Below are 25,181 nucleotides of genomic sequence, written 5' to 3' on the forward strand. Positions count from 1 at the left end.
CAGTAAAAGCATGCTCAGGAATCAGATATAACTTTATATATAATACAGGGGGCAAACAAAAGTGGAGCTTACCCATAATGAAACTATAATGTGTGTGTATAAATCACACAGTGTTCAGAAAATGTTATAAAGACCCTGTTAGTGTAGTGTTACCTGGTTACCCCATTCACATCGCTCCAGCCAACTGTTTCTTCTCAGTTATCGATAGAGCAGCGCAATTAAATTCAGGGGGACGTCAGGGAGGTGTAAGGTCCACAAGACAGGGAAGGCGTAAGGTCCACTAGATAGGGAGGTGAAAGGTTCACTAGATGGCAGCAATGAGCTGTGAATGAGAATGTTTGGAAAATGTGGTCATTTTTTAATCCTTTCGGGCCTCCGTACTTGCATGTGGACTGTACGGTCAGAAAGCGGTGTTGTGGGTTGACTGATTCTGAATGTGAGTTGCTAACGTTAGCTAATGTTGCACAAACAAATAATGCTATTTAGTAAAATAACGTTTATGAAATGGTTGAGCGCCAATATTTTTACAAGTGCAATGTAATAGTCACCCTAGCTATATTTTACAGGCCATCATCAATTTACTCTGCAAACAGTGTTCTTGTTACAAGCTAGCAGGAGAGGCTAACTGAAATTAGCCATCTCATTCCTCCATCATACTAGCTACCGTCAGTTTACAGCTAGTTAGCCGGATAACCAGCTATATGTGAACACAGATAATACGGCAAAGTTTCTGGACAAATCTTATTTAGTTTATAAATGACTTTCATGTGATGGTCTGTAGATACTAAAATGTTTCCTGCGGGACGTTACCTAGGTGATGCTGCTTTGTTATCTTCATAGCCAGTCCAGTCAAGTACGTTAGCTAACTTAACGTTACACAACTAGCTAGCCAGCACATTCTGGACCTATGTAACAACCCATCTAACTAAAGTAGTTATACAGGTAGCATGTAAGTGGTTAAACCTGAATCTCAACCATATAGACATAACGATACATGTTTGTGGCCCTTGGATCTACTTCACATGCCCAGCTACTTGCTTACAGTATCAGAGTACAAAGTGAAACGCTTCTTCACTTTCATATTCTCAGCAAGATGGCAGAACAAACAACATTGGACAGCCTGCTGGAAATGGGCTTTGACAGAAACAGAGCGTAAGTAGCTAACTGAATGAATGTGTCTATTCTTCTACAAACTAAAGATCATGATAAGATGATGTGATCAACTCTGATCCTGTCCATCTTTCTTCTGCTTGCAGGGAAAAGGCTGTGGCMCACACAGGAAACCAGGGCATAGAGCGGGCCATGGACTGGTAAGTCAACTGATAGGGGCATTGGTGAGCTAGTCTCTGAGGCTTTTTCGTCCTCAGTTAAGTTATTCACATTGGATAACTGATTCATGATGTCTCTCTCTATCATGCTTCTTCCACAGGTTGATGGAACATGAGGGTGACCCAGACATTGACGAGCCCTATGTACCTCCTGTGGGGAACGTGCTTGGAGGAAGTGACCCACAACTGCCCAGTCCAGCAGCCCAGCCCACAGCAGAGGGAGCAGACTTTGGTAAGTGGTCAATTGTCATGACAGCATTTTGTATTATGGTTACTTATATTGTTATGATCGAGTTATAACTATGGCTTCCCATTACTGTTTAACATGGTTGTTGGTTTACATTGTCTTCTTGTCCCTCACCTCTTATATGTTAACTCTACCTTTTAGCTACAGATGGGGGTGACCAGATGATCCATGACGGGGATGCCAAACAACCAATGACAGAGGAGGAGAAACGTGAGCAGATAAAGAGGTCAGATAATTCACCTCTACCTCTGTTTACACACTTATCTTATTCTGTCAGAAACTGGGGTTTGGTCAAAAGGTGTTACTCAATAAGATCAGCAAAAGGGTAGGCCTTCTGTTGGAAATACAAAGAGATGGCATACAATGAAACCTGTGTGTGTGTACCAGGCTAGAGGATCTGATGCGGGTGAAGCAGGAGGAGCGGAGAGAGAGGGAGCGAGCGGAAGAGGTGGACAGAGAGAAGCAGAGGAGGAGGCAGGGCCAGGAGCTGCTGCAGGTCAAACAGAAACTGCAGGAGGATGAGATGAAGAAAATGGTCGACCTGCGCCAGAGAGAGAAGAACGACGACATAATGGCCAAGTAAGCCATGAAGTCAATTGGCTTGTTAGTCATTTCAGCCAGCATTGCAGGCGACTGCCAATTAACTGATCTACAAAATACTTTGTTTATAAGTATTATTATTTGTAGATCATTTAGTCAGTCACAATTTACCCACATTACATCACGGATGGATTTGATGCTCTCGACATGGCCAGTGGCTGTTGTCTCAAAGCGCATTGGAGGAGAGGATCCAAGGTCCCTCCCTCGAACCTCCTCCAATGAGCTTTGAGAGGAATTTAGGAAACAAAAATAGCTAGTAATGTTTTCAGCCCCCACCAATAGTTGCTTCTTCTAAACGGCTTAGTGCAAATGAGGTCTATTCCCACTCCACAACTCTTCTCTTGCTCCCGAGTGGCGCAGCGGTCTAAGGCACTGCATCTCAGTGCAAGACGCATCACTACAGTCCCTGGTACGAATCCAGGCTGTATCACATCCGGCCGTGTTTGGGAGTCCCATGGGGCGGCGCACAATTGGCCCAGCGTCATCCAGGTTTGGCCGGTGTAGGCCGTCATTGTAAATAAGAATTTGTTCTTAACTGACTTGCCTAGTTAAATATATACATTTTTTTTWAATCCAATGACTGCTCTCTTTTTCAGGCAGCGGGTGCGAGACAAGATAGCACGTGACAGAGAGGAGAGAGCACTTAAGGTACTGACTGCACCTACAGCATCTGACCCGTATGCTGAACTGTTGCTAAATAACGTCTCCATATCTTTCATAGAAAGAGTTGAATGCACTAACCCCTTCTACGCCTCTCTTCTCCAGTTTGGAGGTGGTTCTTCTAGTAGAGCTGTAACCTCCCCTTCAGCAGAGGGCCCTCCCTCCTCTCCGCCCAGTCAGGGCCCGCCTCCCGCCAAGAAGGACTATAACGAGTGCAGAATACAGGTAAGGGGCCATGGATGTCTATGGCTTAGTTCTCATTCTGTTCATACTCACAACTGATGTACAACGCATTTGACACAACAGTTGTAATACAACAGATCTTTTTTATGAGTTTGTTTGCACAATAATCTTTAGACAACCGTTGTTTGGTGTCTCAACAGTCAATAAAGTTTATTAATTCATCCTCCTTTTCGCAGGTGCGTATGCTTGATGGCTCGGCACTGACCTCCGTGTTCAAGGCCCAGGAGCCGCTGGCTGCCGTGCGTGTCTACATCCAGATGAATGGCGACGCCCCCGAGGGCCAGGACTTCACGCTGCTGTCCCCGTACCCACGCCGCGTTTACACAGAACTGGACATGGAGAAACCCCTACAGGAGTTGGGTGAGCAGACAGGACGATGCCCCTCTTACTGGGCTTGTACAGTCACAATAGTCTAAAGTGGCTTCCTCTCCTTCATCCGCACTAATCTGAAAGGACAGGAGAGGTCAAAACCAGCCAAAGACATATTGCTTTCTTCTATGCTGTGTTGCAGTTAGAGATATTGCTTTCTTCTATGCTGTGTTGCAGTTAGAGATATTGCTTTCTTCTATGCTGTGTTGCAGTTAGAGATATTGCTTTCTTCTATGCTGTGTTGCAGTTAGAGATTAATCTAATATGAGATTGAAGGTGTGTTCTAGTTTGTGTAGCGACCAATAACATTTGATTTGATACGGTCTTAACTGTTGTGTCATTGTTCAGGTTTGGTGCCTTCAGCTGTGCTGGTCGTTGCCAAGAAATAAGGACCCTGAAGTAAAAACATGCTTTATGAGCCAACCTCAATTCCACACATCATTTATCACAACAGGACAGAGACCAGGATGTCAACTATGGATTGATTCTCCTTCAACAAACACTTTGAACTTTAATCTGAATCTTTAATGGCAACACAAAATGGATGACTGTATTGATTCTCATGGGGCCGACACTGACACTTTCCACTGCATTGTAGTTTTTCAAAGTTAAATCATTTTACAGTGGTGTTATTGCATACTCACTCAAACTTGAATAAAACTTACTTGGAGAGTAATGTGGTGGACTGAACATACTTTCCACAGAAAATGCAACAACTCAAAACTTACAGGAATAACCTGTAATTTTTTATGAAGCTGTACAATCCAAGGCTCCAAATCAGTTTAACAGATACTTAATCTACATACATCGAATTCACATTAAGCTTCACTGAAATKGTTTATTGAGCAATGTTAAAAGTGAAGATTAAAAAGTTACATTTTCAAAAACTGAGTGAAAGGCAAAAGTTGTGGTGGTTTACAAGTGGATTTTGACAAACATTTAACAGTTTCCTACTCCTAAAGTTTTACCAAACATGACCAATGCTGTTATTTTTGGAAATGTCCATTAGGTACAGCACAGCGTACATCCACTTATTACGCCTTGCTTGACCAGARGCACTGGTACCTGCATACAACAACATGGCTTCCCTATCTTCTGTCTGGAGGACTCGACTGGGCAGAAACTTGAATGGTGATCCACAAGCTTTGAATGAGGGACAATAGATTGATCTTAACCTGCTCGTATGAAAAGAGCTCCGACTTCACACTATAAAACACCATTATGTACATTAGAAAAAAAGACTAGCCTATACTTCTGGAATGATGCAAGACTTTAAATAATACAGGACCTGTGGAGAGACGGGTTTGCTTAAAGTGAAAGGGGCTGCATGTAGAAGAGAATACAAAAATAGTTTATCATTAAAACAATGTACAAGAGCACATTTTCAAAGACCAAACAAGTAGTAGATGTCACACCCCTGTTCCTGATAAAAGATATGAGTTAAATCCCTAATGGCAACCTATTCCCTACAAAGTGCACCACTTTTGACCTGGACCCTGGTCAAAGATAGTGCACTACATAGGAAATAAGGTGCCATTTGGACTCATCCGTGGAGTTTAAACTGAGGTGGTGGTGAGTTCACTGAACAATGGTGTCACAGCATTTCTCTTCCCCCTTAGCTGGGAGGGTAGTAACCCTGATTGTAGTTCCAGGGTTGCTGGTAGCCTCCGTATCCCCCGTACTGTGGTTGCTGAAAGAGAGAAAAAACATTAATCAACACTTGAGTGCAGGGATATTCAAATCTTACCCTATGAGGTCCAAACTACTGCTGGTTTTCTGTTCTACCTGATAATTAATCGCACCCACCTGGTGTCTCAGGTCTAAATCAGTCTCTGATTAAAGGGGGAAAATGAAAGAARCACAGTGGAACTGTTTTCGAGGTCCAGATTGAATTTGAGGGCTTTCGTCTAATATCTGGCTAGATGGTACAGTAACAATCCCTGTCGTACCTGATACCAGCTTCCATAGCCTGCGTAGCCTGCATGAGCCGCACTCATGTCCCCACCCATCATGGGTGGAGGTGGTGTCGTCATGGGAACATGGGGCATTGTGGGAGGGGCCGGTGGTGGAGCGGGCACAGCGGAGCCGTCTTCTCCTTTACTCATCTTCTCTGGGTCCTCGCTGTCTCTGCAGATCAATCAATACAACAACTACGTCAATAACCAATCCATGAACAGTTTATACATTTGCTTCTCCATGTTTGACTGTCAAATCTCAATATTGAGTCACTACATCACACTATTTTATTGGTAATGATATTGACAGATGTGCTATAATCTCACCCATTCTCAGCCCTTCTCTTCTTGTTGCCAAGCTCTTTCAGCAGCTTCTGATGCTCTTCATAGACTGTTAGCACACTGCAGGCCAAAGGACAGCAACAGTAAGATTTAAAACTTGGTAAAGTGATGCTCTTCATAGACTGTTAGCACACTGCAGGCCAGAGGACAGCAACAGTAAGATTTAAAACTTGGTAAAGTGATGCTCTTCATAGACTGTTAGCACACTGCAGGCCAAAGGACAGCAACAGTAAGATTTAAAACATGGTAAAGTGATGCTCTTCATAGACTGTTAGCACACTGCAGGCCAGAGGACAGCAACAGTAAGATTTAAAACATGGTAAATTGCATTTCTCCCAGTTTCATTCATTCAATAAAATGCCTTGACATGTTTCTTTTTCTCTGGGTTCCTGATTGTATCTAAAAACAACAAACAATCCAGTGACCCCTGACCTTTGCACAGAAGTCCCATAGTCCTCAGCGTACTGCAGGCCCCTCTGGGAAAAGAGGATCTTGGTCCGTGGGGAGAGGGGTGCGGCCAGCGCCCGAGTCACACACTGCTGCACCCCCTCGGGTGACCCTCTGGGGTCACCAGACACCTCCAGCTCCAGCAGGTTCAGGTGCAGCTTACCGTTATCCTGGGAAAGGGAGAGAGGATAGGTGGCGAGTAAGGGAGGAAAGAGAGGGACAGAGAGTTATAGCCTACTGCTTGGTCAAGAGATCATCAAGAAAGATCTGGCATCAAACCATAAGTGAGATCTTCTCTGAGGTTTAGGTTTCATGTAAAAGTTAGAGCAAGTGATCTTCTTCCCCTCTGTACTAAAAGCTTCCAGCTTTGTTATTCCCTCAACCCCCCTTCTCTCACTGGGCTAATCTCCAGCGCCTCCTGCAGGACTCCCCGGGCCTTGCTGGGGTTCTTGCAAAGCTTCAGCAACAGCCGGGCCAGTTTGATGGAGTAGAATGCATGGAGGTGAGGAGTCTCTTTGGCTTGGTCCACCGCGTCCCTGAGCAGAGCTTCTGATTCATCTAGCCGGCCCGCCCGTCTCTCTAGTCCCGCCCTGCGCAGCCGGACCATGGCCAATCCTGGGATAGAGGTTTCCAGAGATTCTAGAACACGCCGTGCCTCTGTTAGATCACCTGGGAGGAGGAGGAGGAGGGGAGGACGTGAGTGAGCTACAACACTGGGTAATGATATCCTGTGTTTCATGTCTCTTCCTCTCTCACCATGCCTCTCCTCAAAAGTGGCCCACTGCAGGTGCATGGTGTGTTTGTGGGCCAGGTGGATGTCACAGGCTCGCCTGAACACTCCCCGTGCCTCGTACAGACTCTGAGGTTCCAGGTACTGAACATACTGAGAAATATGCATACAGTATACATTAGTTACACTGACATACAAACATGTTACTGACACACACACATGCGCACCCACACACACACACCCCTGCAGCCCCTCCCTACCTTGGTCCAGAACTCCTCGTAGAGAGCGCAGGCAATCAGACAGCGCTCAAACAGGATCCGTACCCTCCGGTCACCCCCGGCAATGATCCCACTGCTCTTTGACCCCTCTTTTTGCTCCTCTTCCTGGCCCTCCATGGCGTCTGGTTCGGTCTCCACCTCCTCCCCCCCYCCTCCTCCTCCTCCCAGCTGGGTGAGCTCCCAGTCCAGGTAGGAGTGCCAGGCTTTCAGCTGGGTCCGGTCCAGAGGCTTCACGTGGAAATAAGGACGCTTGATCTGGAATGGACGGAGGAATGGGAACAGAAGAGAAGGTAAGTCAATGTTTCCAACCAATGAAAGTATCACACTTCAATCGTAACTTCTGAGTTGCACATAGAAGGGATATGTGTGTGTGTGTCTGTCCAGGGTAACTCACAGCTTCCTCAAAGTTCCACCTCTTCCTGACCTCTCCCTCAAGGTCCTGGTACACCTTCTCCCTGCGAGCCAATAGGAGTTCTCGCATYTTCGGAATCACCTCTTCCTGATTGGGTGAATCATAACATGACAGTTATAATGACAGACTTTTAAATTAGTTTAACAGAGTTAGATCCTACACAGTAACCTCACTCCACAACTTGAAATGTCTCCACTATCTGCTATTTTGGCAGCATCTGACATCCATGTTAAATCTCCTCCAACACTAGCAGGGATTTGTCATTTGTAAACCACCTCTGTAGGTTCCTTCTCTTCCCCAGGTGGTAACTCATCTTCCCCCTCAGCCAACTCAGCCTTCTCAGTCTTGTGGATCTGTTTAGATTCCTCAAGCAACCCCTCATACTCCTCTGCTGAGAGGACGTCCTTGGGCGCATGAGCATTAAGATGAGTCTTGAATCTGTGAGAGAGAGGAGGGATGGAGAGAGTGGATAAGATTCACCAGGTCAGCAAATAAGAGGTCCCGATTAAGAAGTGAGCTTGATAACCATACAATTATCAAAATCTAGAATTTAATAAAATGTTAACATTTCATAGTTTTGACTGATTTGAAGCTCTACTGTTTCTCTTAGTAGAGAAAGTGTACTCTTTGTGAATGTGTATAGTCTCACTTCTCATAGTGGCTGCTGTACAGCTGAGTGGGGACTCTGAGGATTCTGTCGTAGACTCCAGTGGCAGCCTTCATGTCTCCCTGCTCCTTCTCCCACTCGATGTACAGCTCCCACAGACGGTCAGAGTGGAAGTCTATTCCTGCCGCTGCCACCGCCTCTTCAAATGCACTGGGGAGAAGAGACAAGAATCAGTCAATCAGATTTATATAAAAAATAGTTTGGGCTGTTAGAACATTACGTTAATAATAAGTACTGAATGGAAAAAGGTGGTGTTCTGGCTAGAGTTGAATGTAAATCAATCAATCAATTTTATTTTATATAGCCCTTCGTACATCAGCTAATATCTCGAAGTGCTGTACAGACACCCAGCCTAAAACCCCAAACAGCTAGTAATGCAGGTGTAGAAGCACGGCAAATAAGGTGAACAAATGTGTATAACTGTGACACTGAGTTTAAGAGTGTATACCTGCGAATGCACTGAGAGGACTCTGGCAGGTTCATGTTGAGCGTGCCCAGTAGCAGGTTAATGTAGTGGATCCACAGATCTACGCTCAGAGGGATGGCCTTCAGACCCTGAACACACACCTGGAACAACACAAAAACATTATGAAGCAATCATGTCACTTACATAATTTCCTAGTGCCAAAGACTTTCAAAGAATGTAGCACTGCGGTATGTGCCCTTTGTTTAGTCAGTGGCTATTAAACATAGCAGATGCTGCAGACCATAGCAGATGCTGGTTATTAAACAACTAATTGACCGACATCGGTTCAATTACKGGAATTCCATTTAGTAGAGAGAGAGACAGTTCGTGAAAGTATAGCTTATCTACTTTGAAAAACAAGTAAAATAATTGTCAGACAGCATACTTAGGCAGGCTAGTTAAATAGGATGACTACCAACAGTTCAGTATGGGGAGCACAGAGATAACGGTAGATGGTTGGCTGGCAGAATGCTACTGCCTGTGCAGAGATTAGTCAAATGTTTTATTTAACTAGGCAAGTTAGTTAAGAACAAATTCTTATTTACAATTACGACCTACCCYGGCATAATCCGAACCCRGAAGACGCTGGGCCAATTGTGCGCCGCCCTATGGGACTCCCAATCATGGCCGGTTGTGATTGGGAGTCCCATAGTAATTTCCTTTTTTTCTATATGAACCTGACAGAGACAATGAATATTTTCAATGTTTTGGCAATTGAATGTTTGCTATTTTTGGCTTTCAAATTTCCATTAAATAGGTATTTCATAATGCACTTCATGTTAAAAAAAATTATTGAAAGAGAAATCGAAAACAGTGATTGTTTAAAAAAATAATCTAACCAAAACAAACCAAAAAAAATCACTAATCGCTTAGCACTACAAGACACACATCCGTGTCACTTTTACCAAACACTCTTCTTCATCATACCTCCTGAGCTTTGTTGGTGTAGCCTGCACGTCGCTCCAAGTCGGCAAACTTCTTCCAATATCCGTAGCACAGGGGGTAACGCGCCAGAAAGGCAACCAGCGCTCGACGTGATGCTGTCATGTGACTCTGGGGACCATTAGAAATCTGGGTTAGCTGCAAATTCACCAAGTAACAATGAGTTTAGTTGTCAGTTTAGTTTAAATCATTATTGATGTGAAGTGTTGGTTTCAACTTCAACACTGCATTCCTTAACAACAGTGATATGGTTAGCTACGCATTTATTATTCATGCAGAAGATCTTGGTTATGTCAAAATGGCAATAGGAATCTTGTCTGTCCCCTCAGCTCTCCTCACCTCTTGCTCACTGTACTGCAGCAGGTCAGTCCAGCTAGAAAAATCCTGTGGATTGTCATGGGCCAGCTTCCAGAGTCGGTCAAAGTCCGCCGGCAACTCTCCGTCCTCTTCCTCCTCATTCTCCACCAGAGGCATGTTGTATGCTGTCGCAGCTGCTGCTTCTGAAGCCTCTTCTCCACCATTCTCCTCTGATACCTCTTCCATCTCTGTTGGAGGTTGTACAGCCTCCGTGGCTTCTGGAGCTTTCAAATGAGAAATTGAGAAAGTTACACAGGGAAGAAAATGGTTTTATCTATAACACAAAGAAATGGCTGGCCTGCTCGATAATGCATAAGCAGATGTAATTTACAGACTAAATGYAAATTAATGCCATTATAAAGGAAATTCCAGTCACTGATAGTGTTTTTAGCCATTCATTCATTAGGATTTCAACATACTACACAGAGATCATGACGTCTGCAATGTCAACAAACGGCATAAACTTCTGAAATTCTGCAGGGTAACAGCGATTTATGTCTGCTTCTACAGTCGTTAGATTAGATTAATACACCATAACAAAATACTCGGGCTAGCAAGTACTAGCTGGTTGATTTACTCTGGTACTAGCTAGGGGAAAGACCATTTCTGTTTCGCCAGTTTGCGCAACAGAAATTCATGTTAGCCATGTCGGCTAGTTTAGAAAGCTAGCCATCGTTTCACATGCGTCGTTGCGACTGCTAGCTGACCTGTGAACTTACAAATGACTATTCATATGATCTCTACGTCACTATCGAATAGCTTCATCAATATATTTGTATTATTTAATGTTTTTACAACCCGAAGGACCCTCCATTAGCCCGTTGCTGCTCAGGTCTTCTAAATCCGAGCCTTCGGCCGCCATGTTTGAAAATGACAGAATTACGTCACTCCTATGCGACAAGTACCTTCTGCAAGAGGTAGTCACTAGTTACCACAGSCACAAAGTCATAAACCCCACCTATTTCTAACCCAAACCCTATTTATCTTCTTTAAAATKTTGATTTTAACCCTAACCTTAACCACTCTGCTAACCTAATGACTAACCATAACTTTACATTTAGACGAAAAATATGTTTGTTTTCATGAACGTTGACGATATAGCCCATTTTGACTTTGTGGCTGTGGTAACATTGGTCAGTGCTATCCGGGGTCCTTGGGACGGCCATACCCCCCCCCATTACAGTTGACATTTAAAATAGGTTAAGGTTAGAGTAGGTGTTAACGTTACGGCACAAACCGTACAGTATGAATATAGGCTAAAACTGCTTATTCAATAGAAATCCCCGATCACACTTGTAGGCGATGTCATTGCGACGTTGGCTAGCAAAGCTCATGACGTCTACCACAAGGCTGCTGAAGGGTGATCGGCTCTTAATAATGGCTTGGAATGGTATCAAACACATGGAAACTGTGTGTTTAATGTGTTCGATACAATTCAATTTATTCCGTTCCAGCCAGTACTATGAGCCCGTCCTCCCTAATGTAGGTGCCACCGGCCACCTGTGGTGAAACAAGTAATCGGTCGTCTCCCGTCGAACTGCACATGTGCAGGCCGTCAAATCAAAACTCCTTCGATATAAAGTTGTTTTTGACGGAAATGATAACGTCACGTTAAACTACTTAATTGGCTCGAATCTATGTTGTGCTTTTAGATTTCGAGAAAATTATCTTAATAAGGAAGAATGTTTCACTTCTCTCATTGACTACTCAAACCCCAAACCCTGGCATGGTCTGTTTGGTCTATTTTGCAAGTGTTTTCGGAAGTCTCGCGATGTTGCATCTCTGGGTTACAGTTTAGGGTAGTAGGTATGTTCCTAGGATCCCGAATAGAATTGACCGAATAAAATTGCCACCGAGCGTTGATTTAGGGTCAGTTGACATTTTTCACAGAAAGTATTCATAGGAATAATATAAACCAGCCTTTCTTAAAAACGTCCGGTATTATTGTAGTCCAAATTCATATTCTGCAGAGACACAATTGTATTGAAAAGCTTTAGGTTTACAAAATATATTTCTTATGTACAATAAATCAAGAYATTGTATTGGGAATGTAGTTACTTTATTATCAGTCGTATCTACGTAAGCTGCATGAATTCATATGATTAAAAACAACAATGCTCTCTCACACTTGGTCTGCCATCTTATCACATACAACTGGCCTCCTTCCTTCCTGGTTCCAACACCTAAGAACACACTTACTGAGAATGTTGCAGTAAGATTTTAATTCTAAACCACAAAAGAAATCAAGAAAAACTATTCTAAAATGCTTTATCGCCAAGGACAGTAGGGAACGCAACAACCCCATAAAGAGATGCTATTATCAACGAGGACCGGTCCCTTGTCTCCAGAGTTAACTGCATCTTTGTAAACTAACTAAATATATCATTATTTATTTTCTTAGTCACATTAAATATATTGACACATTTTATGAAAAATATTAAGAGCTTGAGCCACTCTGAAGACACTGGACCATGAACCCCAACCCACAATCTGACCCCAATGCCTGACCCTAACTGCTTTGAGTTCAATCTGGACAAAAAGCTCTCACCTTCCTCTCTTCAAGTGCATTTGATAATCAAGTAAACAAATTGAACAAGTCAGAACAGAAACATGTTATTAGGATGAGTTTCCACAAAGTCAGTGGTCCTAACCCCTGAATAATTCCAATATGAGCAAACTTAAAAAGCCAAATCCCCTTCCATTAAGTTGTTACTGACCATGTGTTTGTCTTTTACCACCAGTACATAAAAACATGCCATAGTAATGACTGATGTAAGTGCACACAATCTTACCAGAAACTAATTTGGGGATAAACTAAGAAGGAATGAGTAACCTTAAATTAGGAATATCAGAGGTAAGACTCAATACACCTTATGGCAATAAGAAGAGAAATGCCACAACATTTACAGATAGTCTTGGATCAGTGCTGCATTGTTGCTTGGTGGAGTTTCTGATAAAACCTGAATAGAATGTGGCACGAGTTGAAAGTAAAGGGAGCGGTTTGGCTTTCCTGTTGATTGCTCTTCAGTAATTACAGGGGGTAATGGAATGAAAACATGAAATAAGAAGAAATAAGAATTTAAAGTCATAAGACATGGCCAGATATGGAATTATTAACACATACTAACTACACTACAGCCTCTGAATGAGTGTCTTAATTTTGTTGTCAGCAAACTTATTCAATGATCTCTTACATCTAAAGCATACTTGACAGAAAACCTAAAATAATCATCCATCAGACTTGAATGTCTTTGAGTACTTCCAAACATTCACTACAACATCATGATTTGAACTGTGAAGAATTTCCCTAAAATGCAACTAACAATAAATCTACCTAGCAACCCTTCAGTAAGTTGACCAACTGTCAGTTTGACTGAACGCAAGATGGACATGGAAGAGACACGGGTTAAGATCTACAGGCAGTGTTGGTATGCAAGCTTGGTATGAAATATTGTGTGTTTGGATAGTCCTCTATCCCCTGTCCAGTCTGTGTACCACATTAAAGCAGTTTCGTCAAATATATTGCTTGGTGCGTTACAATTGCAACCCGTGTCCACTAAGTCCCTCCATCTCTCGTTCAGCCCGGTTCAGTCGTCGTCGTCCTCCCACTTCTCCATTGTTACTGAAGCACCACAGTCCAGTCCAGCCCTGCGTTGACACCCGGTTTGCGAAGGGTTAACACCGACATGGAGGCATCAAACTCAAACTCCAGCAGACTCTCCTTGCCATCTACAGAGAAAAGACATCAGAATAGATCAATAACAGTCATTTGAGACAGACCTGCCATTTTACACACAGTAATCAATATCCACAAAGAATGACMGTTTTTGGCCAACTGTTTCCATCTCATAATTGCCTACTAGGGTGTGAAAACAGGAAACATTCAAACACAATGACGTACTGGCATCTTAACTTGGTACACTAACCCATAATATGAATAAGACACTGGAAAAACTCACCAGGAGTCTTCAGAGTGGCCTTGCTGGGCTTACTGGCCCCCAATATGACAATCTTCTCAACCCAGGAAAAAGTGGTGAACTGAGAGCCAGGGGCCAGGTTCCTGCAGGGAGAGAGAATTCAGAGTTACATTCAACATAGACAAAAATCAAGGAGACTAACAATGAAAATAAACATAATATGTGAGAGAAATTATTTGACAGACCTGGAGGACAGGGCATTATTGGCAAAGGAAAATCTCCTGTGGATGAACTGCTTCTGTTTGTCAAAGTTGAAGGTGTGGCCGTCGTCTATGTAGAGCTCACCCTGGGCAAATCGCTAACAGACATAACATTTGAAAATGTTTAAAGGTCAAATCCTGAACCCATCCAAATGGGGGCAACAGTATAAGTGACAAAGTGTGTGTTTGTGTTACCTTGGGGCTGAGAGCAACGAATAAGGTGTAGGGGTCGTGTTCCATGCATGATGATGACCTTCGAACCCGGGCCTTCCTGGGAATAATGGAACCACCGCGCTGGAATACCGGAATCTGGTAAGGAGAGAGAGTCAGTCAGGGAGTGTCTTTCCAATCTTACCCAGTTCTCTCAACAGAACTTTCAGGATATGGTCTTAACTGTATGTGACTGTTTAACTAAGCATGTAGCCCACTGGGCGTGACTGACTGGTTGTTAGTGAATGTGTTGTAGAGTTTCTTACAGAGCTGATGGTGACAGGGATGTAGAGGTTCTGGGCTCCGTTGTGTTTCTGGAACGTGTGGACGTCAAACCAGACCTGAAGGACACAGAACAGAGCAGCTAGGAGAGGGTTTCAATTAGATGGCTGACATATAACCTACATAAGACTGTTATAATAGTGACATAACGTTATGACAGTTCCTGAGAGAGACTCACCTCTCCTTTTCCAGGCAGGTAAGCAGTAACACCCCTAGCCCCCTCCTCAGTCACGGGGTGCACCAGCAGATCTCTCCCTGAAACAGCAGGATAGAAGGAACGTGACTCAGTCATGATATCAGCCATAAAAGGTACGCAAAGACAGGAATATCTATTGACACTGAGCTATACTAGGGAATAACATGATCTTACTCACCAAGCAGGAACTGGTCATCCATGGAGAACGTGGCCGTATCCTGAGGATACTCCACCCACAGGGGTCTCATGACGGGCTGGCCAGAGTGGTGGGCGTGGTAGAACAACTGGTACCAGTAAGGCAGGAGGGCGTAGCGCTGGCGGACAGCCTCCCTGATCAGAGCAGTGTTCTCGGGGCCAAACAGCCAGGGCTCTCTGCGGGGGGTGTCCAGATGGGCATGGGCCCGGAAGAAGGGCTGGTATGCCCCCGTCTGGTACCAACGCACCAGGAGCTCAGTACTGGGAGACTTGAAGAAGCCACCCACATCAGCTAGGAGAGGGAGAGAGAGGAGGATGAGGAGTGGTACAGAGATAACAATGTTCAATGTGTTGAGGTGTAAACAAACAGGCAATGAACCTTAATAATGTAATGTAAACAAGTCATGTAAAAAAGCAGATAACGCCAAAATAAAATTTGAATGTATTAATTGCTTAGCTGTGGCTTTTAGTGGAGAGGAAACTAGTGGTATTAGCTAAGACTGAGTCAGACTCACCTCCACAGAAAGAGACGCCAACCAAGCCCAGACTGAGACACATGGGGATGGAGATCTTCAGATGGTCCCACTCAGCAGCGTTATCACCTGTCCACACAGCACCGTAGCGCTGGGAGCCAGCAAAGAAGGCTCTGGTCAGGACAAAAGGTCTCTCCACTCCCCCTGAGCGCTCAATCAGACCCTCTGCTGTGGCCCTTTGCTGAGGGAAAGAGAAGAGGTGGTTACTGCAAGTTCAAGCAGCAAAGCTCAGTAGAAACATTAACAGTAATTTCTTCAAGAAAAAGTAGAGGTAACATGGAGCTCCTACTACTACAGAGGGAGGCTTACTGGATATCCTGTCTAAAAACATTGACCCCTAGTGGTCTTAATATTGACTTTGATCTCAGGCCCTTCTCATGAACAATTATTCTCTCTTCTTTATGAACAAGTCTAATAAATTGGGTGGTTTGAACCCTGAATGCTGATTGGCTGACAGCCGTGGTATATCAGACCGTATACCACGGTTATGATAAAAGTTATTTTTACTGGTCTGATTACATTGGATACCAGTTTATAATAGCAAGGGATTTGTGATATATGGCCAATATACCACGGCTAATATACCACRGCTAAGGGCTGTCTCCAGAAACTCTGCGTTGCGCAAATTAATAGCTTTTAGCCGTGGTATATTGGCCATATACCACATCCCCTCGGGCCTTATTGCTTAAAATGTATTCTTTCTACAGCTTATCAGCGTACACTCAATATGTTTACAATTGGCTCATTCATCCCCCTCCTCTCCCCTGTAACTATTCCCCAGGTCGTTGCTGCAAATGAGAACGTGTTCTCAGTCAACTTACCTGGTAAAATAACGGTAAAAAAAAACAACAAAAAAACACTCAATATGTTCCCCCTGTTGGTGATGCTTATTATGCATTATGGTTGAACCAAATGATAACATGGAACAAAAATTACATTGGAAAACATTTCATATATGTGAAATTAAATTAAACAATGTATGTTGATGCTAATATTATGTAAAATATCTAATTATGTTTCCATATGATAACAGCCTAATATATTCTATATGCTGTAACCTATTGTCTTTTAACAGTTTCACTCAATTCATTCTAATCAACCTAATAATTATGACACACCCCTCTCTATTGTCATTGGTTGCACTAATTGCATATTTTGTCTACATAACCTGATTCAAGCATTCATGACATCACCCTGAAGAAGGCAAAATGATGCCGAGACGGTGGTTTACCCAATAAATTACTGGGATAGATATATAATGTGCGACTATTATTCAAGAAAAAGTCTACCATTGCAAGTCCAAGTTCTACTAGAGTGAAGATGTGCACATACAACACGGTCAAACACTCACCACGTATAATCCGTAGAGGTTGTGGAGGTCACGGTTCTCCCAGTTCCCATGCAGGGCGTCTTTATGCATGGTGACCTCTGGTCCATTAAACACTGACGGCTCGTTCATATCGTTCCATGTATACATGTTCTCCATGGAACCCTGAGATCAGAGATGGGGGAAGAGATATTTCATCAAAAGAACGACACATGGGTCAAACCCGGGCAGAAGGGACTTACCTCATACTGATCGTAGGCAAACATACTGGCCCACCAAGCTCTCATCTCAGGGTTGGTAAAGTCTGGGTAACCAGAATTACCTACAATAGAAAGAAGAAAGATTAGAGAGAGATGTTGAGTAATTGCAATGTGTTTTTACGCAATGTGTAGCTGCAATTCATTTCCTTCCTTTGATTGTGGGTCAGACCAATTTCGCCATCTCTTACCAGGCCAACACCAGCCCTCATAGTCTCCGCCATCTTTGCTTTTGACGTAGAAGCCTTTGGAGCGGATCTCATTGTGGATCTTGTAGCTGCTGTCCACCTTGATGTGGGGGTCCACAATGGTCACCATCTAAATCGTACAGGGAGAACATGAGGGAGAAGGAAAATAGCAAAAATGAAACGAGATGACTTGTCAATGTGTCTAAGAACCTTTTACTTTCTCCATTCATCCAGTCGACAGAACCCAGAAACGTCTACTACAAAGGAGCCCTGGCCAGACAGCTGTAACACATGAATGTGCTCACCTTGCGTCTCTTGTCTAACAGACCCTGCAGCATGTCTTTGGGCTGGGGGAACTTGTGATGGTCCCAGGTGAAGTAGCGCTTGCCGTCCGTGTGCTCTATGTCCAGCCAGATAAAGTCGTAGGGGATGTCGTGGTCGTCGAAGCCCTGATCCACCGCCGCCACATCCTCCTGGTCGTTGTAGTTCCAGCGGCACTGGTGGTAGGCCAGCGCAGACAGGGGAGGGAAGGCCTGGGTACCTGGTGGGGGGACAGAGCTGGGTGGTCATATACAGACAGTTGTATTATGAGGGACCCTGGTGGCAGGCCAGCGCAGACAGGGGAGGGGAGGCCTGGGTACCTATATGCAAAGGCACAAGGCCTGGGGAGGATGTCAGGTTCTCTGACATTTGAAATGTTGGTTGACGTTTATTGGGATGAATCTTCTCCTGAAGGCAGAGTTGAGTGGTTTCCACTAGATGGGCCAGTGGCAAGTTAAGAAGTCCATATATATATATAGTAACAATTCCTGAAGAAAAAAAAATTGCTAGGGCAACAAGCGGATACGGCAGTGACGTTACTGGTGACGAGTCCCATTTCCGACTGGTCCTCTCGGTTCCAATTGATGCCAGAACTTTTAGCTGGAGCGTTGATACATTGCCGGAAGCAAACAGTCTGCCTAGAGAGACTAGGTGTGTGAGGGTGATGAGGGAAGTGAAAATAGACTGGACTGGGAATATGAACTGGGTTTCGGTAGTGGGAGTCTGACCTGTGAGTGAGGCGTACTGGGAGAAGACATCAGCGGGAGTGGGTCCCAGCATGATGAAGACGTCGATGATGCCGCTCTCTGAGATCCAACGCACGTCTGTCTGTGGCGTCTCACTGGAGCCCTGAACGTAGTCCAGCATCTGGCCAAACACTGTCTGCATAACCAGAGAGAACCAGCGTAGGGGTAAGAGGGTGTGTTCTCTCTGACTGTACCCTTCAAAGTCTATTCACAGGGTGGCTCAGATGTGTTTGTCTCACTCAGAACCTGGAGAAAGAGGATTGACTGACTGTGTGTGTGTGTGTGTGTGTGTGTGTGTGTGTGTGTGTGTGTGTGTCGGTCTTACCTTGCCGGCGGTGTTGGAGCTGATGTCCACCCAGGTCTCAGCAGCGTTGAGCCAGAAGATGCCCATGGTGCGCTGTGCACTGTGAGACAGCATGACAGGGATGGCACCGTACAGGGCCATAGGGTTGAACACCTCATACTGGAACACGTCTAGGTTAAACAACCGGTATGGATCCCCTCCACTGGAAAACGCATATATATTATTGTCATATAGTCGGTCATTTCGTGTTATTTAAAAATCTTCAACCCACAATGTTGAAAAATATAAAATCAAATGCATATAAAGATGTCCTGCACCGTTAGAAAACACATACACCAGATAACCATCTGAAAACATGCAGTAGGTCTTAGTTAACTACAGTCTCATGTTTTTATTTCACCTTTATTAACCAGGTAGGCCAGTTGAGAACAAGTTCTCATTTACAACTGCGACTTGGCCAAGATAAAGCAAAGCAGTGCGACACAACAGAGTTACACATGGAATAAACAAAACGTACAGTCAATAACACAATAGAAAAGTCTATATATAGTTTGTGCAAATGAGGTAAGGGAGATAAGGCAATAAATAGGCCATAGTGGCAAACTAATTACAATTTAGCAATTAAACACTGGAGTGATAGATGTGCAGAAGATGAATGTGCAAGTAGAGATACTGGTGTGCAAAGGAGCAAAAAAACAATAACAATATGGGGATGAGGGAGTTGGGTGGGCTATTTACAGATGGGCTATGTACAGGTGCAATGATCTGTAAGCTGCTCTGACAGCTGATGCTTAAAGTTAGTGAGGGAGATGTGAGTCTCCAGCTTCAGTGATTTCTGCAATTCGTTCCAGTCATTGGCAGCAGAGAACTGGAAGGCGGCCAAAGGATGAATTGGCTTTGGGGGTGACCAGTGAATGCTACGGGTGGGTGCTGCTATGGTGACCAGTGAGCTGAGATAAGGCTGGGCTTTACCTAGCAAAGACTTAGATGACCTGGAGCCAGTGGGTTTGGCGACGAATATGAAGCGAGGGCCAGCCAACGAGAGCATACAGGTCACAGCGGTGGGTAATATATACGGCTAGTGACAAAACGGATGGCACTGTGATAACTGGATGCAGTCTTTCTGAGTAGAGTGTTGGAGGCTATTTTGTAGATGACTTTGCCGAAGTCAAGGATCGGTAGGATGGTCAGTTTTACGAGGGTATGTTTGGCAGCATGAGTGAAGGATGCTTTGTTGCGAAATAGGATACCGATTCAAGATTTAATTTTGGATTGGAGATGCTTAATGTGAGTCTGGAAGGAGAGTTTACAGTCTAACCAGACACCTAGGTATTTGTAGTTGTCCACATATTCTAAGTCAGAACCTTCCAAAGTAGTGATGCTAGACGGGTGGGCAGTGATCGGTTGAAGAGCATGCATTTAGTTTTACTTGCATTTAAGAGCAGTTGGAGGCCAAGGGAGGAGTGTTGTATGGCATTGAAGCTCATCTGGAGGTTAGTTAACACAGTGTCCAAAGAAGAACCAGATGTATACATTATGGTGTCGTCTGTGTAGAGGTGGATCAGAGAATCACCAGCAGCAAGAGCGACATCATTGATGTATACAGAGAAAAGAGGCAGCTCGAGGATTGAACCCCGATGTAACCCCCATAGATACTGCCAGAGGTCCGGACAACAGGCCCTCCGATTTGACACACTGAACTCTGTCTGAGAAGTAGTTGGTGAACCAGGCGAGGCAGTCATTTGAGAAACCAAGGCTGTTGAGTCTGCCGATAAGAATGTGGTGATTGACAGAGTCAAAAACCTAGGCCAGGTCGATGAATACGGCTGCACAGTACTGTCTTTTATCGATGGCGGATTAACCAATGTCATGGCCTATGTCAGTCACTTACTCAGTTGCTTTGAGTTTGAGGCTGTCTGCGTGTTCTGGGATGCCATAGACGTTCTCCACCCCTGGCAGAGAGAAGTCTAGACTGATGGAGGAAGGGCCTAAGAGAGAACAGCCAATCAAGATACACTCAAAAAAACAAAATCAACACTGACTGGTCACTGTGCCTAAAGCAAGTCATAAAACTCAATCAATCATAAAATAATATCTCCAGGAGATGAGCAGTGAGTACTCAGCATCAGAATACCAAGTATTCAACTGCAAGCCGCCTCTTCCACCAGTCAATTGAAATTACGGGTCCACAGAAAAGTATACATACCATTGGGTTTGCTGTCTGTGTGCGATTTRAATGTCTCCTCCCACATTCCATCTTCCACTTTCTCATCCTCCTTCGCCTTCTAGGTAGGAAGGAACAAAAGAACAAAAGGTAGAGACAGATGGAAATAATTGCAGAGGAGCATTGTGGTGCGAGAGAGAATGGGAACAGCAACAAGGGGTTTGATTTCGGCCGAGTGGCAGTAATGTTACAACTAGGGATTTGTAAGTCGCTCTGGATAAGAGCGTCTGCTAAATGACTTAAATGTAATGTMATGTAAATGGGATGAAATGGTCACCGGCTTCACGATAAACCATGGTAAAATGTACCGATGGTTAGTATTACCGTTTCAAATTTTAAATAATCATTAAAACCGTGTTTGATTACCACGGTTTGAAAAACTCACAGTAAACGCTGTTCAACATCAACCAAAGTTAGCAACAGTCTGGCGCAGCATGCAACGTGGGTTTTGTTTTGTGTAAAAACATGGCGGAAGGCAGTGACAGCGCTTGGGAGATTTTTCTGCCATCTAAGAGGACCAAATCTGAAGTGTGGTCGTATTTTGGGTTTTACAAGAGTGCTGAGGGAAACTTAATCGAAGATGGTCACCCTGTCTGCAGAATATGCAACAACCAAAAAATGCACATAAGGGGGCAACAATTCAAATCTCTTGAGTCATCTTCGTAACCACCACCCACTACTTTATAGCGAATGCAGAGTAAGTTAACTTTTAGCTCAATGCATGATGTAGGGACTTCGGAATGGGGGAAAATGTCATGGTTTGTCTTGCTAATAGCTTGTCAATAATGTAAACTGAAAATGTCAGTTACCTACTCTTACGTTGTTCTGACGCTGTATGCGCCGTGTTGTCTGTGTAAGTATAGACTTTAAGTACGTCCGGAGATCGCTCCCGACCTCCGGGCCGGAACCAGGGACCCTCTGCACACAACAACTGGACACCCCAGCCGAAGCGTCGTTACCCAATCGCTCACAAAAAGCCGCGGGCCCGCTTGCAGAGCAAGGGGCAATAGGTTTCAGAGCAAGTGACGTAACTGATTGAAACGCTAGTAGCGCGTACCCGCTAACTAGCTAGCCATTTCACATCCGTTACATCTGCAGACTATTCGCCCATTGCACACGATAACACGTTATGCAGTTTAATCACCCAACCAACATTTTGTTCAATTAAAATCCGTCAGTCATCGACTTGGTTGTAAAAGTGTTCCAAAAGGAGAAACACTATATACTCCTGTACAAGACTCCTGTATTTGTGTCATTTGTTGGGCTCATTGCAATAACTAGGATTGTCTTCTTAAGACTCATTTGTGTTTATGTACATTGTGGATGAGGTCATTGCATATACTCAAATGCAACACAGAAGATAGACTGTGTGAATAATAATAATGTAACACCAATAATAATACATTTGCTATTCCTTTGTTTACAGAGTGGGCATGCAGCAGGCAAACCCAGTGATGCTACTAGTCCCTCATCTACAGTTGTGACACAGACACTGAGCAAGCATTTAAAAAGGCAGGCAGCTTATGCACCCACATCAAAACATGCTCAAGACCCCACCGCAGCCCTTTCATATTGCAAAGGACATGATGCAATTTCAAATTGTTGAGAGGCCTGGCTTTCTGAGGCTGATGAAGGTTGCCGTGCCCCACTACAACATGCCATCACGAACATTCTTTCCCAAGACTGAAATCCCAAACCTGTACAACCAGGTTAAAGCTGATGTTGGAAAAAGTTTGGTTCAGGGCACATGGTTTGCTGCAACTACTGACCTCTGGACCAGTGAAATCCGGGGTGGTCAACCCTACATCAGCTTCACTATCCATTACCTCATCCCAGCCTGGCAACTAGAATCAAAACTGCCTGGAAATACAGTTCTTCCCAGAAGACCACTCAGCTCACAGAGTTTGAGAATATGCTGGAAGAGTGGGGGATCAACAAGAAAGACCTGGTCTGMATAACCACCGACAACACAACAAACATGACCAAGACTTTTGAAGAGTTCACAGATCTGTGGCTTGGGTGCTTAGGCCATAATTTGAACCTGGCCATCTCAAAGGCTCTGAAAATTCAGAGAGTTGACACAGCAGTCAAGGCCTGCCGTCATCTGGTCCAAGGCTTCTCACGGAGCTGGAAGGAGAGAACTGAGAGAAAAGCAAGCTGCCCTCAACATGCCACAGAAGGCCCTGATCCATGATGTGGTGACCCGATGGGGATCTACACACAAGATGCTTGAGCTTTTCCGCAGCCAGTCTGTGCGTCACTAGCTGGAGAAAGAGGAACATGGCACCTGATGCCCAAGGATGCCGACATAAGTGTCATGGGAGCAACTGTGCCAGCTCCTTCAACCTCTGAGCAAGTTTACAGATGCACTTGCCTCAGAGACATGAGTGACACCTGCCATCAAGCCTGTCCTGGACCACATCACCCGTGATGTTCTGGTGGAAAAGGATATGGATCCATCCCTGACCAAGGAGATGAAAAGGGTAATGAGAGAAGACCTTAACAACAGATACACATTAAGCAAAGAGTCATGCACATGGCTTGTTTCATTGACCCCCTGCTTCAAAGGGAGCTTTTTAGATGAGCCTGAGGCTGCACAAGTTGACACTGACAGCTGTGTCCAGGAGGCCTTGAAGCTGGCAGCTGCACAAGTCAGGGAAGAACCACAAAGCACCACCAACACCCCCACAGCGGCATCAGAGGGGAAAGGCCTGGCTGGGTTGCTGAGAAAGATTACCTCAAGGCAGCAGAGAGGTGAAGAGGGTCAGATTCCGACCACCCCAGAAGACAGAGTGAAAGAAGAGGATCCACTGGTGTGGTGGAGGGCCCCCCACCCATTCCCAGCAGAAGAGGATCCACTGGTGTGGTGGAGGGGCCCCACCCATTCCAGCAGAAGAGGATCCACTGGTGTGGTGGAGGGGCCCCACCCATTCCAGCAGAAGAGGATCCACTGTGGTGTGGTGGGAAGGGCCCCCAACCCATTCCAGCAGAAGAGGATCCACTGTGTGGTGGAGGGGCCCACCCATTCCAGCAGAAGAGGATCCACTGGTGGGTGGAGGGGCCCCACCCATGTCCAGCAGAAGAGGATCCACTGGTTGGTGGAAGGGGCCCCACCCCATTCCAGCAGAAGAGGATCCACTGGTGTGGTGGAGGGGCCCCACCCATTCCAGCAGAAGAGGATCCACTGGTGTGGTGGAGGGGCCATGTATCAGAGCTGCCTCACCTTGCCAGGAAGCTTTTGTACATCCCAGCAACCAGTGTGCCATCAGTGTTCAGTGCCAGCGGGCACATCGTCTCTCCTCGCAGATCACTACTTAAACCAGACAAAGTAAATATGCTGACATTTTTACATTTCAATCTCAAGTGAACAACGACGCATACATGCAGGATGTTAGGCCAGCAGCACCTTGTTTCTTTATGGAGAGAACAGACATACAATCAGTGCTGTTCATTTGATTTGTTTACATATTTTGTGTTGTTATTTTAATGTCAACACCTACACGTTGGATGTGTTTACATATGGTTGTATTATTCTTACATGCACATTGCTTTACTTGTGTTGCTTTTATATGCACATTTGATTTTCTTCCTTTAGGTTGTGTTCATTTAAACCTGCACTAGGGAAACTTTTACCTCTCATGGCCCCATCTTTAATGTTAATGATATTATTTTAATGTTTATGCACACAAAAAGTGCATAGTGCTGCTAATTCGTTGTTTGTTGGTTTTCAATATAAAACTTGGTGAAATGATTTCAGTGTGTGTGTGTATCAGTACTTTCTGAACATGTCCAGCACATTTTAATACCACGATAATACTGATAACCGTGATAATTTTGGTTACTATAATCGTGATATGAAATTCTCATACCATTTCATCTCTAGTTACAACAGAAAGGTGTTGATTTCAGCCCAGGGGCAGTAATGTTACAACAGAAAGGACCACACTTGCTCCTGTGTAATTATCAGCCTGGCTGATCAACCCTTTCTGTTGTAACATTACTGCCCCTGGTGAAATCAAACTTTCTGTTGTAAATTACTGCCCCTGGGCTGAAATCAACACTTTCTGTTGTACATTACTGCCCCTGGCTGAAATAACTCTTTGTTGTAACATTACTGCCCCTGGGCTGAAATCAACCCTTTCTGTTGTAAATTACTGCCCCTGGGCTGAAATCAACTA

General features: G+C 44.5%; 3 protein-coding genes across 5 annotated transcripts in view; 1 reads left to right on the top strand and 2 right to left on the bottom strand.

Annotated features, from left to right (window-relative positions):
- Positions 1-354: 354 nt before the first annotated feature.
- ubxn1 (UBX domain protein 1) lies at positions 355-4,123 on the top strand. The gene is made up of 10 exons (XM_023992156.2): positions 355-436; positions 1,090-1,152; positions 1,257-1,310; positions 1,430-1,560; positions 1,717-1,801; positions 1,963-2,154; positions 2,772-2,823; positions 2,941-3,060; positions 3,255-3,438; positions 3,796-4,123. Exons 2-10 carry the CDS (start codon positions 1,094-1,096, stop codon positions 3,834-3,836), a joined length of 918 nt encoding a protein of 305 aa, XP_023847924.1. The 5' UTR covers positions 355-436; positions 1,090-1,093; the 3' UTR covers positions 3,837-4,123.
- Positions 4,124-4,728: 605 nt separating this feature from the next.
- Positions 4,729-10,921, bottom strand: LOC111967263 (pre-mRNA-processing factor 39). Of its 2 annotated transcripts, XM_023992154.2 has the most exons (14): positions 10,842-10,921; positions 10,026-10,267; positions 9,672-9,797; positions 8,727-8,845; positions 8,261-8,428; positions 7,887-8,049; positions 7,594-7,698; positions 7,182-7,454; positions 6,948-7,074; positions 6,589-6,860; positions 6,177-6,361; positions 5,730-5,804; positions 5,397-5,574; positions 4,729-5,137 (listed from the first exon to the last, which is right to left on the bottom strand). In XM_023992154.2, the coding sequence occupies exons 1-14, from the start codon at positions 10,903-10,905 to the stop codon at positions 5,063-5,065; spliced, it is 2,172 nt and encodes a 723-aa protein (XP_023847922.1). In that variant the 5' UTR covers positions 10,906-10,921; the 3' UTR covers positions 4,729-5,062. The 2 variants fall into 2 exon arrangements, with proteins under 2 accessions (XP_023847922.1, XP_023847923.1); XM_023992155.1 differs by lacking the exons at positions 4,729-5,137; positions 5,397-5,574; positions 5,730-5,804 and adding an exon at positions 5,966-6,023.
- Positions 10,922-13,143: 2,222 nt separating this feature from the next.
- LOC111967266 (neutral alpha-glucosidase AB) overlaps positions 13,144-25,181 on the bottom strand; it is a 20,988-nt gene continuing 8,950 nt past the window's right edge. The window contains exons 1-17 of one of the 2 annotated variants that reach the window (XM_023992160.3): positions 24,227-24,294; positions 20,986-21,064; positions 20,671-20,767; positions 18,801-18,981; positions 18,458-18,611; positions 17,714-17,949; positions 17,412-17,538; positions 17,206-17,285; positions 16,988-17,128; positions 15,619-15,817; positions 15,087-15,395; positions 14,891-14,967; positions 14,697-14,771; positions 14,416-14,529; positions 14,206-14,318; positions 14,003-14,103; positions 13,144-13,772 (exon numbers count right to left, since the gene is read on the bottom strand). In XM_023992160.3, the coding sequence (XP_023847928.1) occupies positions 13,663-13,772; positions 14,003-14,103; positions 14,206-14,318; positions 14,416-14,529; positions 14,697-14,771; positions 14,891-14,967; positions 15,087-15,395; positions 15,619-15,817; positions 16,988-17,128; positions 17,206-17,285; positions 17,412-17,538; positions 17,714-17,949; positions 18,458-18,611; positions 18,801-18,981; positions 20,671-20,767; positions 20,986-21,031 (2,160 nt within the window). In that variant the 5' untranslated portion in view covers positions 21,032-21,064; positions 24,227-24,294 and the 3' untranslated portion in view covers positions 13,144-13,662. Of the gene's footprint in view, positions 13,773-14,002; positions 14,104-14,205; positions 14,319-14,415; positions 14,530-14,696; positions 14,772-14,890; positions 14,968-15,086; positions 15,396-15,618; positions 15,818-16,987; positions 17,129-17,205; positions 17,286-17,411; positions 17,539-17,713; positions 17,950-18,457; positions 18,612-18,800; positions 18,982-20,670; positions 20,768-20,985; positions 21,065-24,226; positions 24,295-25,181 lie in introns of those variants that run through there. The other variant, XM_023992159.2, reaches the window with a different exon arrangement.

This window comes from Salvelinus sp. IW2-2015, linkage group LG8, assembly GCF_002910315.2.
Source record: "Salvelinus sp. IW2-2015 linkage group LG8, ASM291031v2, whole genome shotgun sequence".
NCBI classification, from domain to species: Eukaryota; Metazoa; Chordata; class Actinopteri; order Salmoniformes; family Salmonidae; genus Salvelinus; species Salvelinus sp. IW2-2015.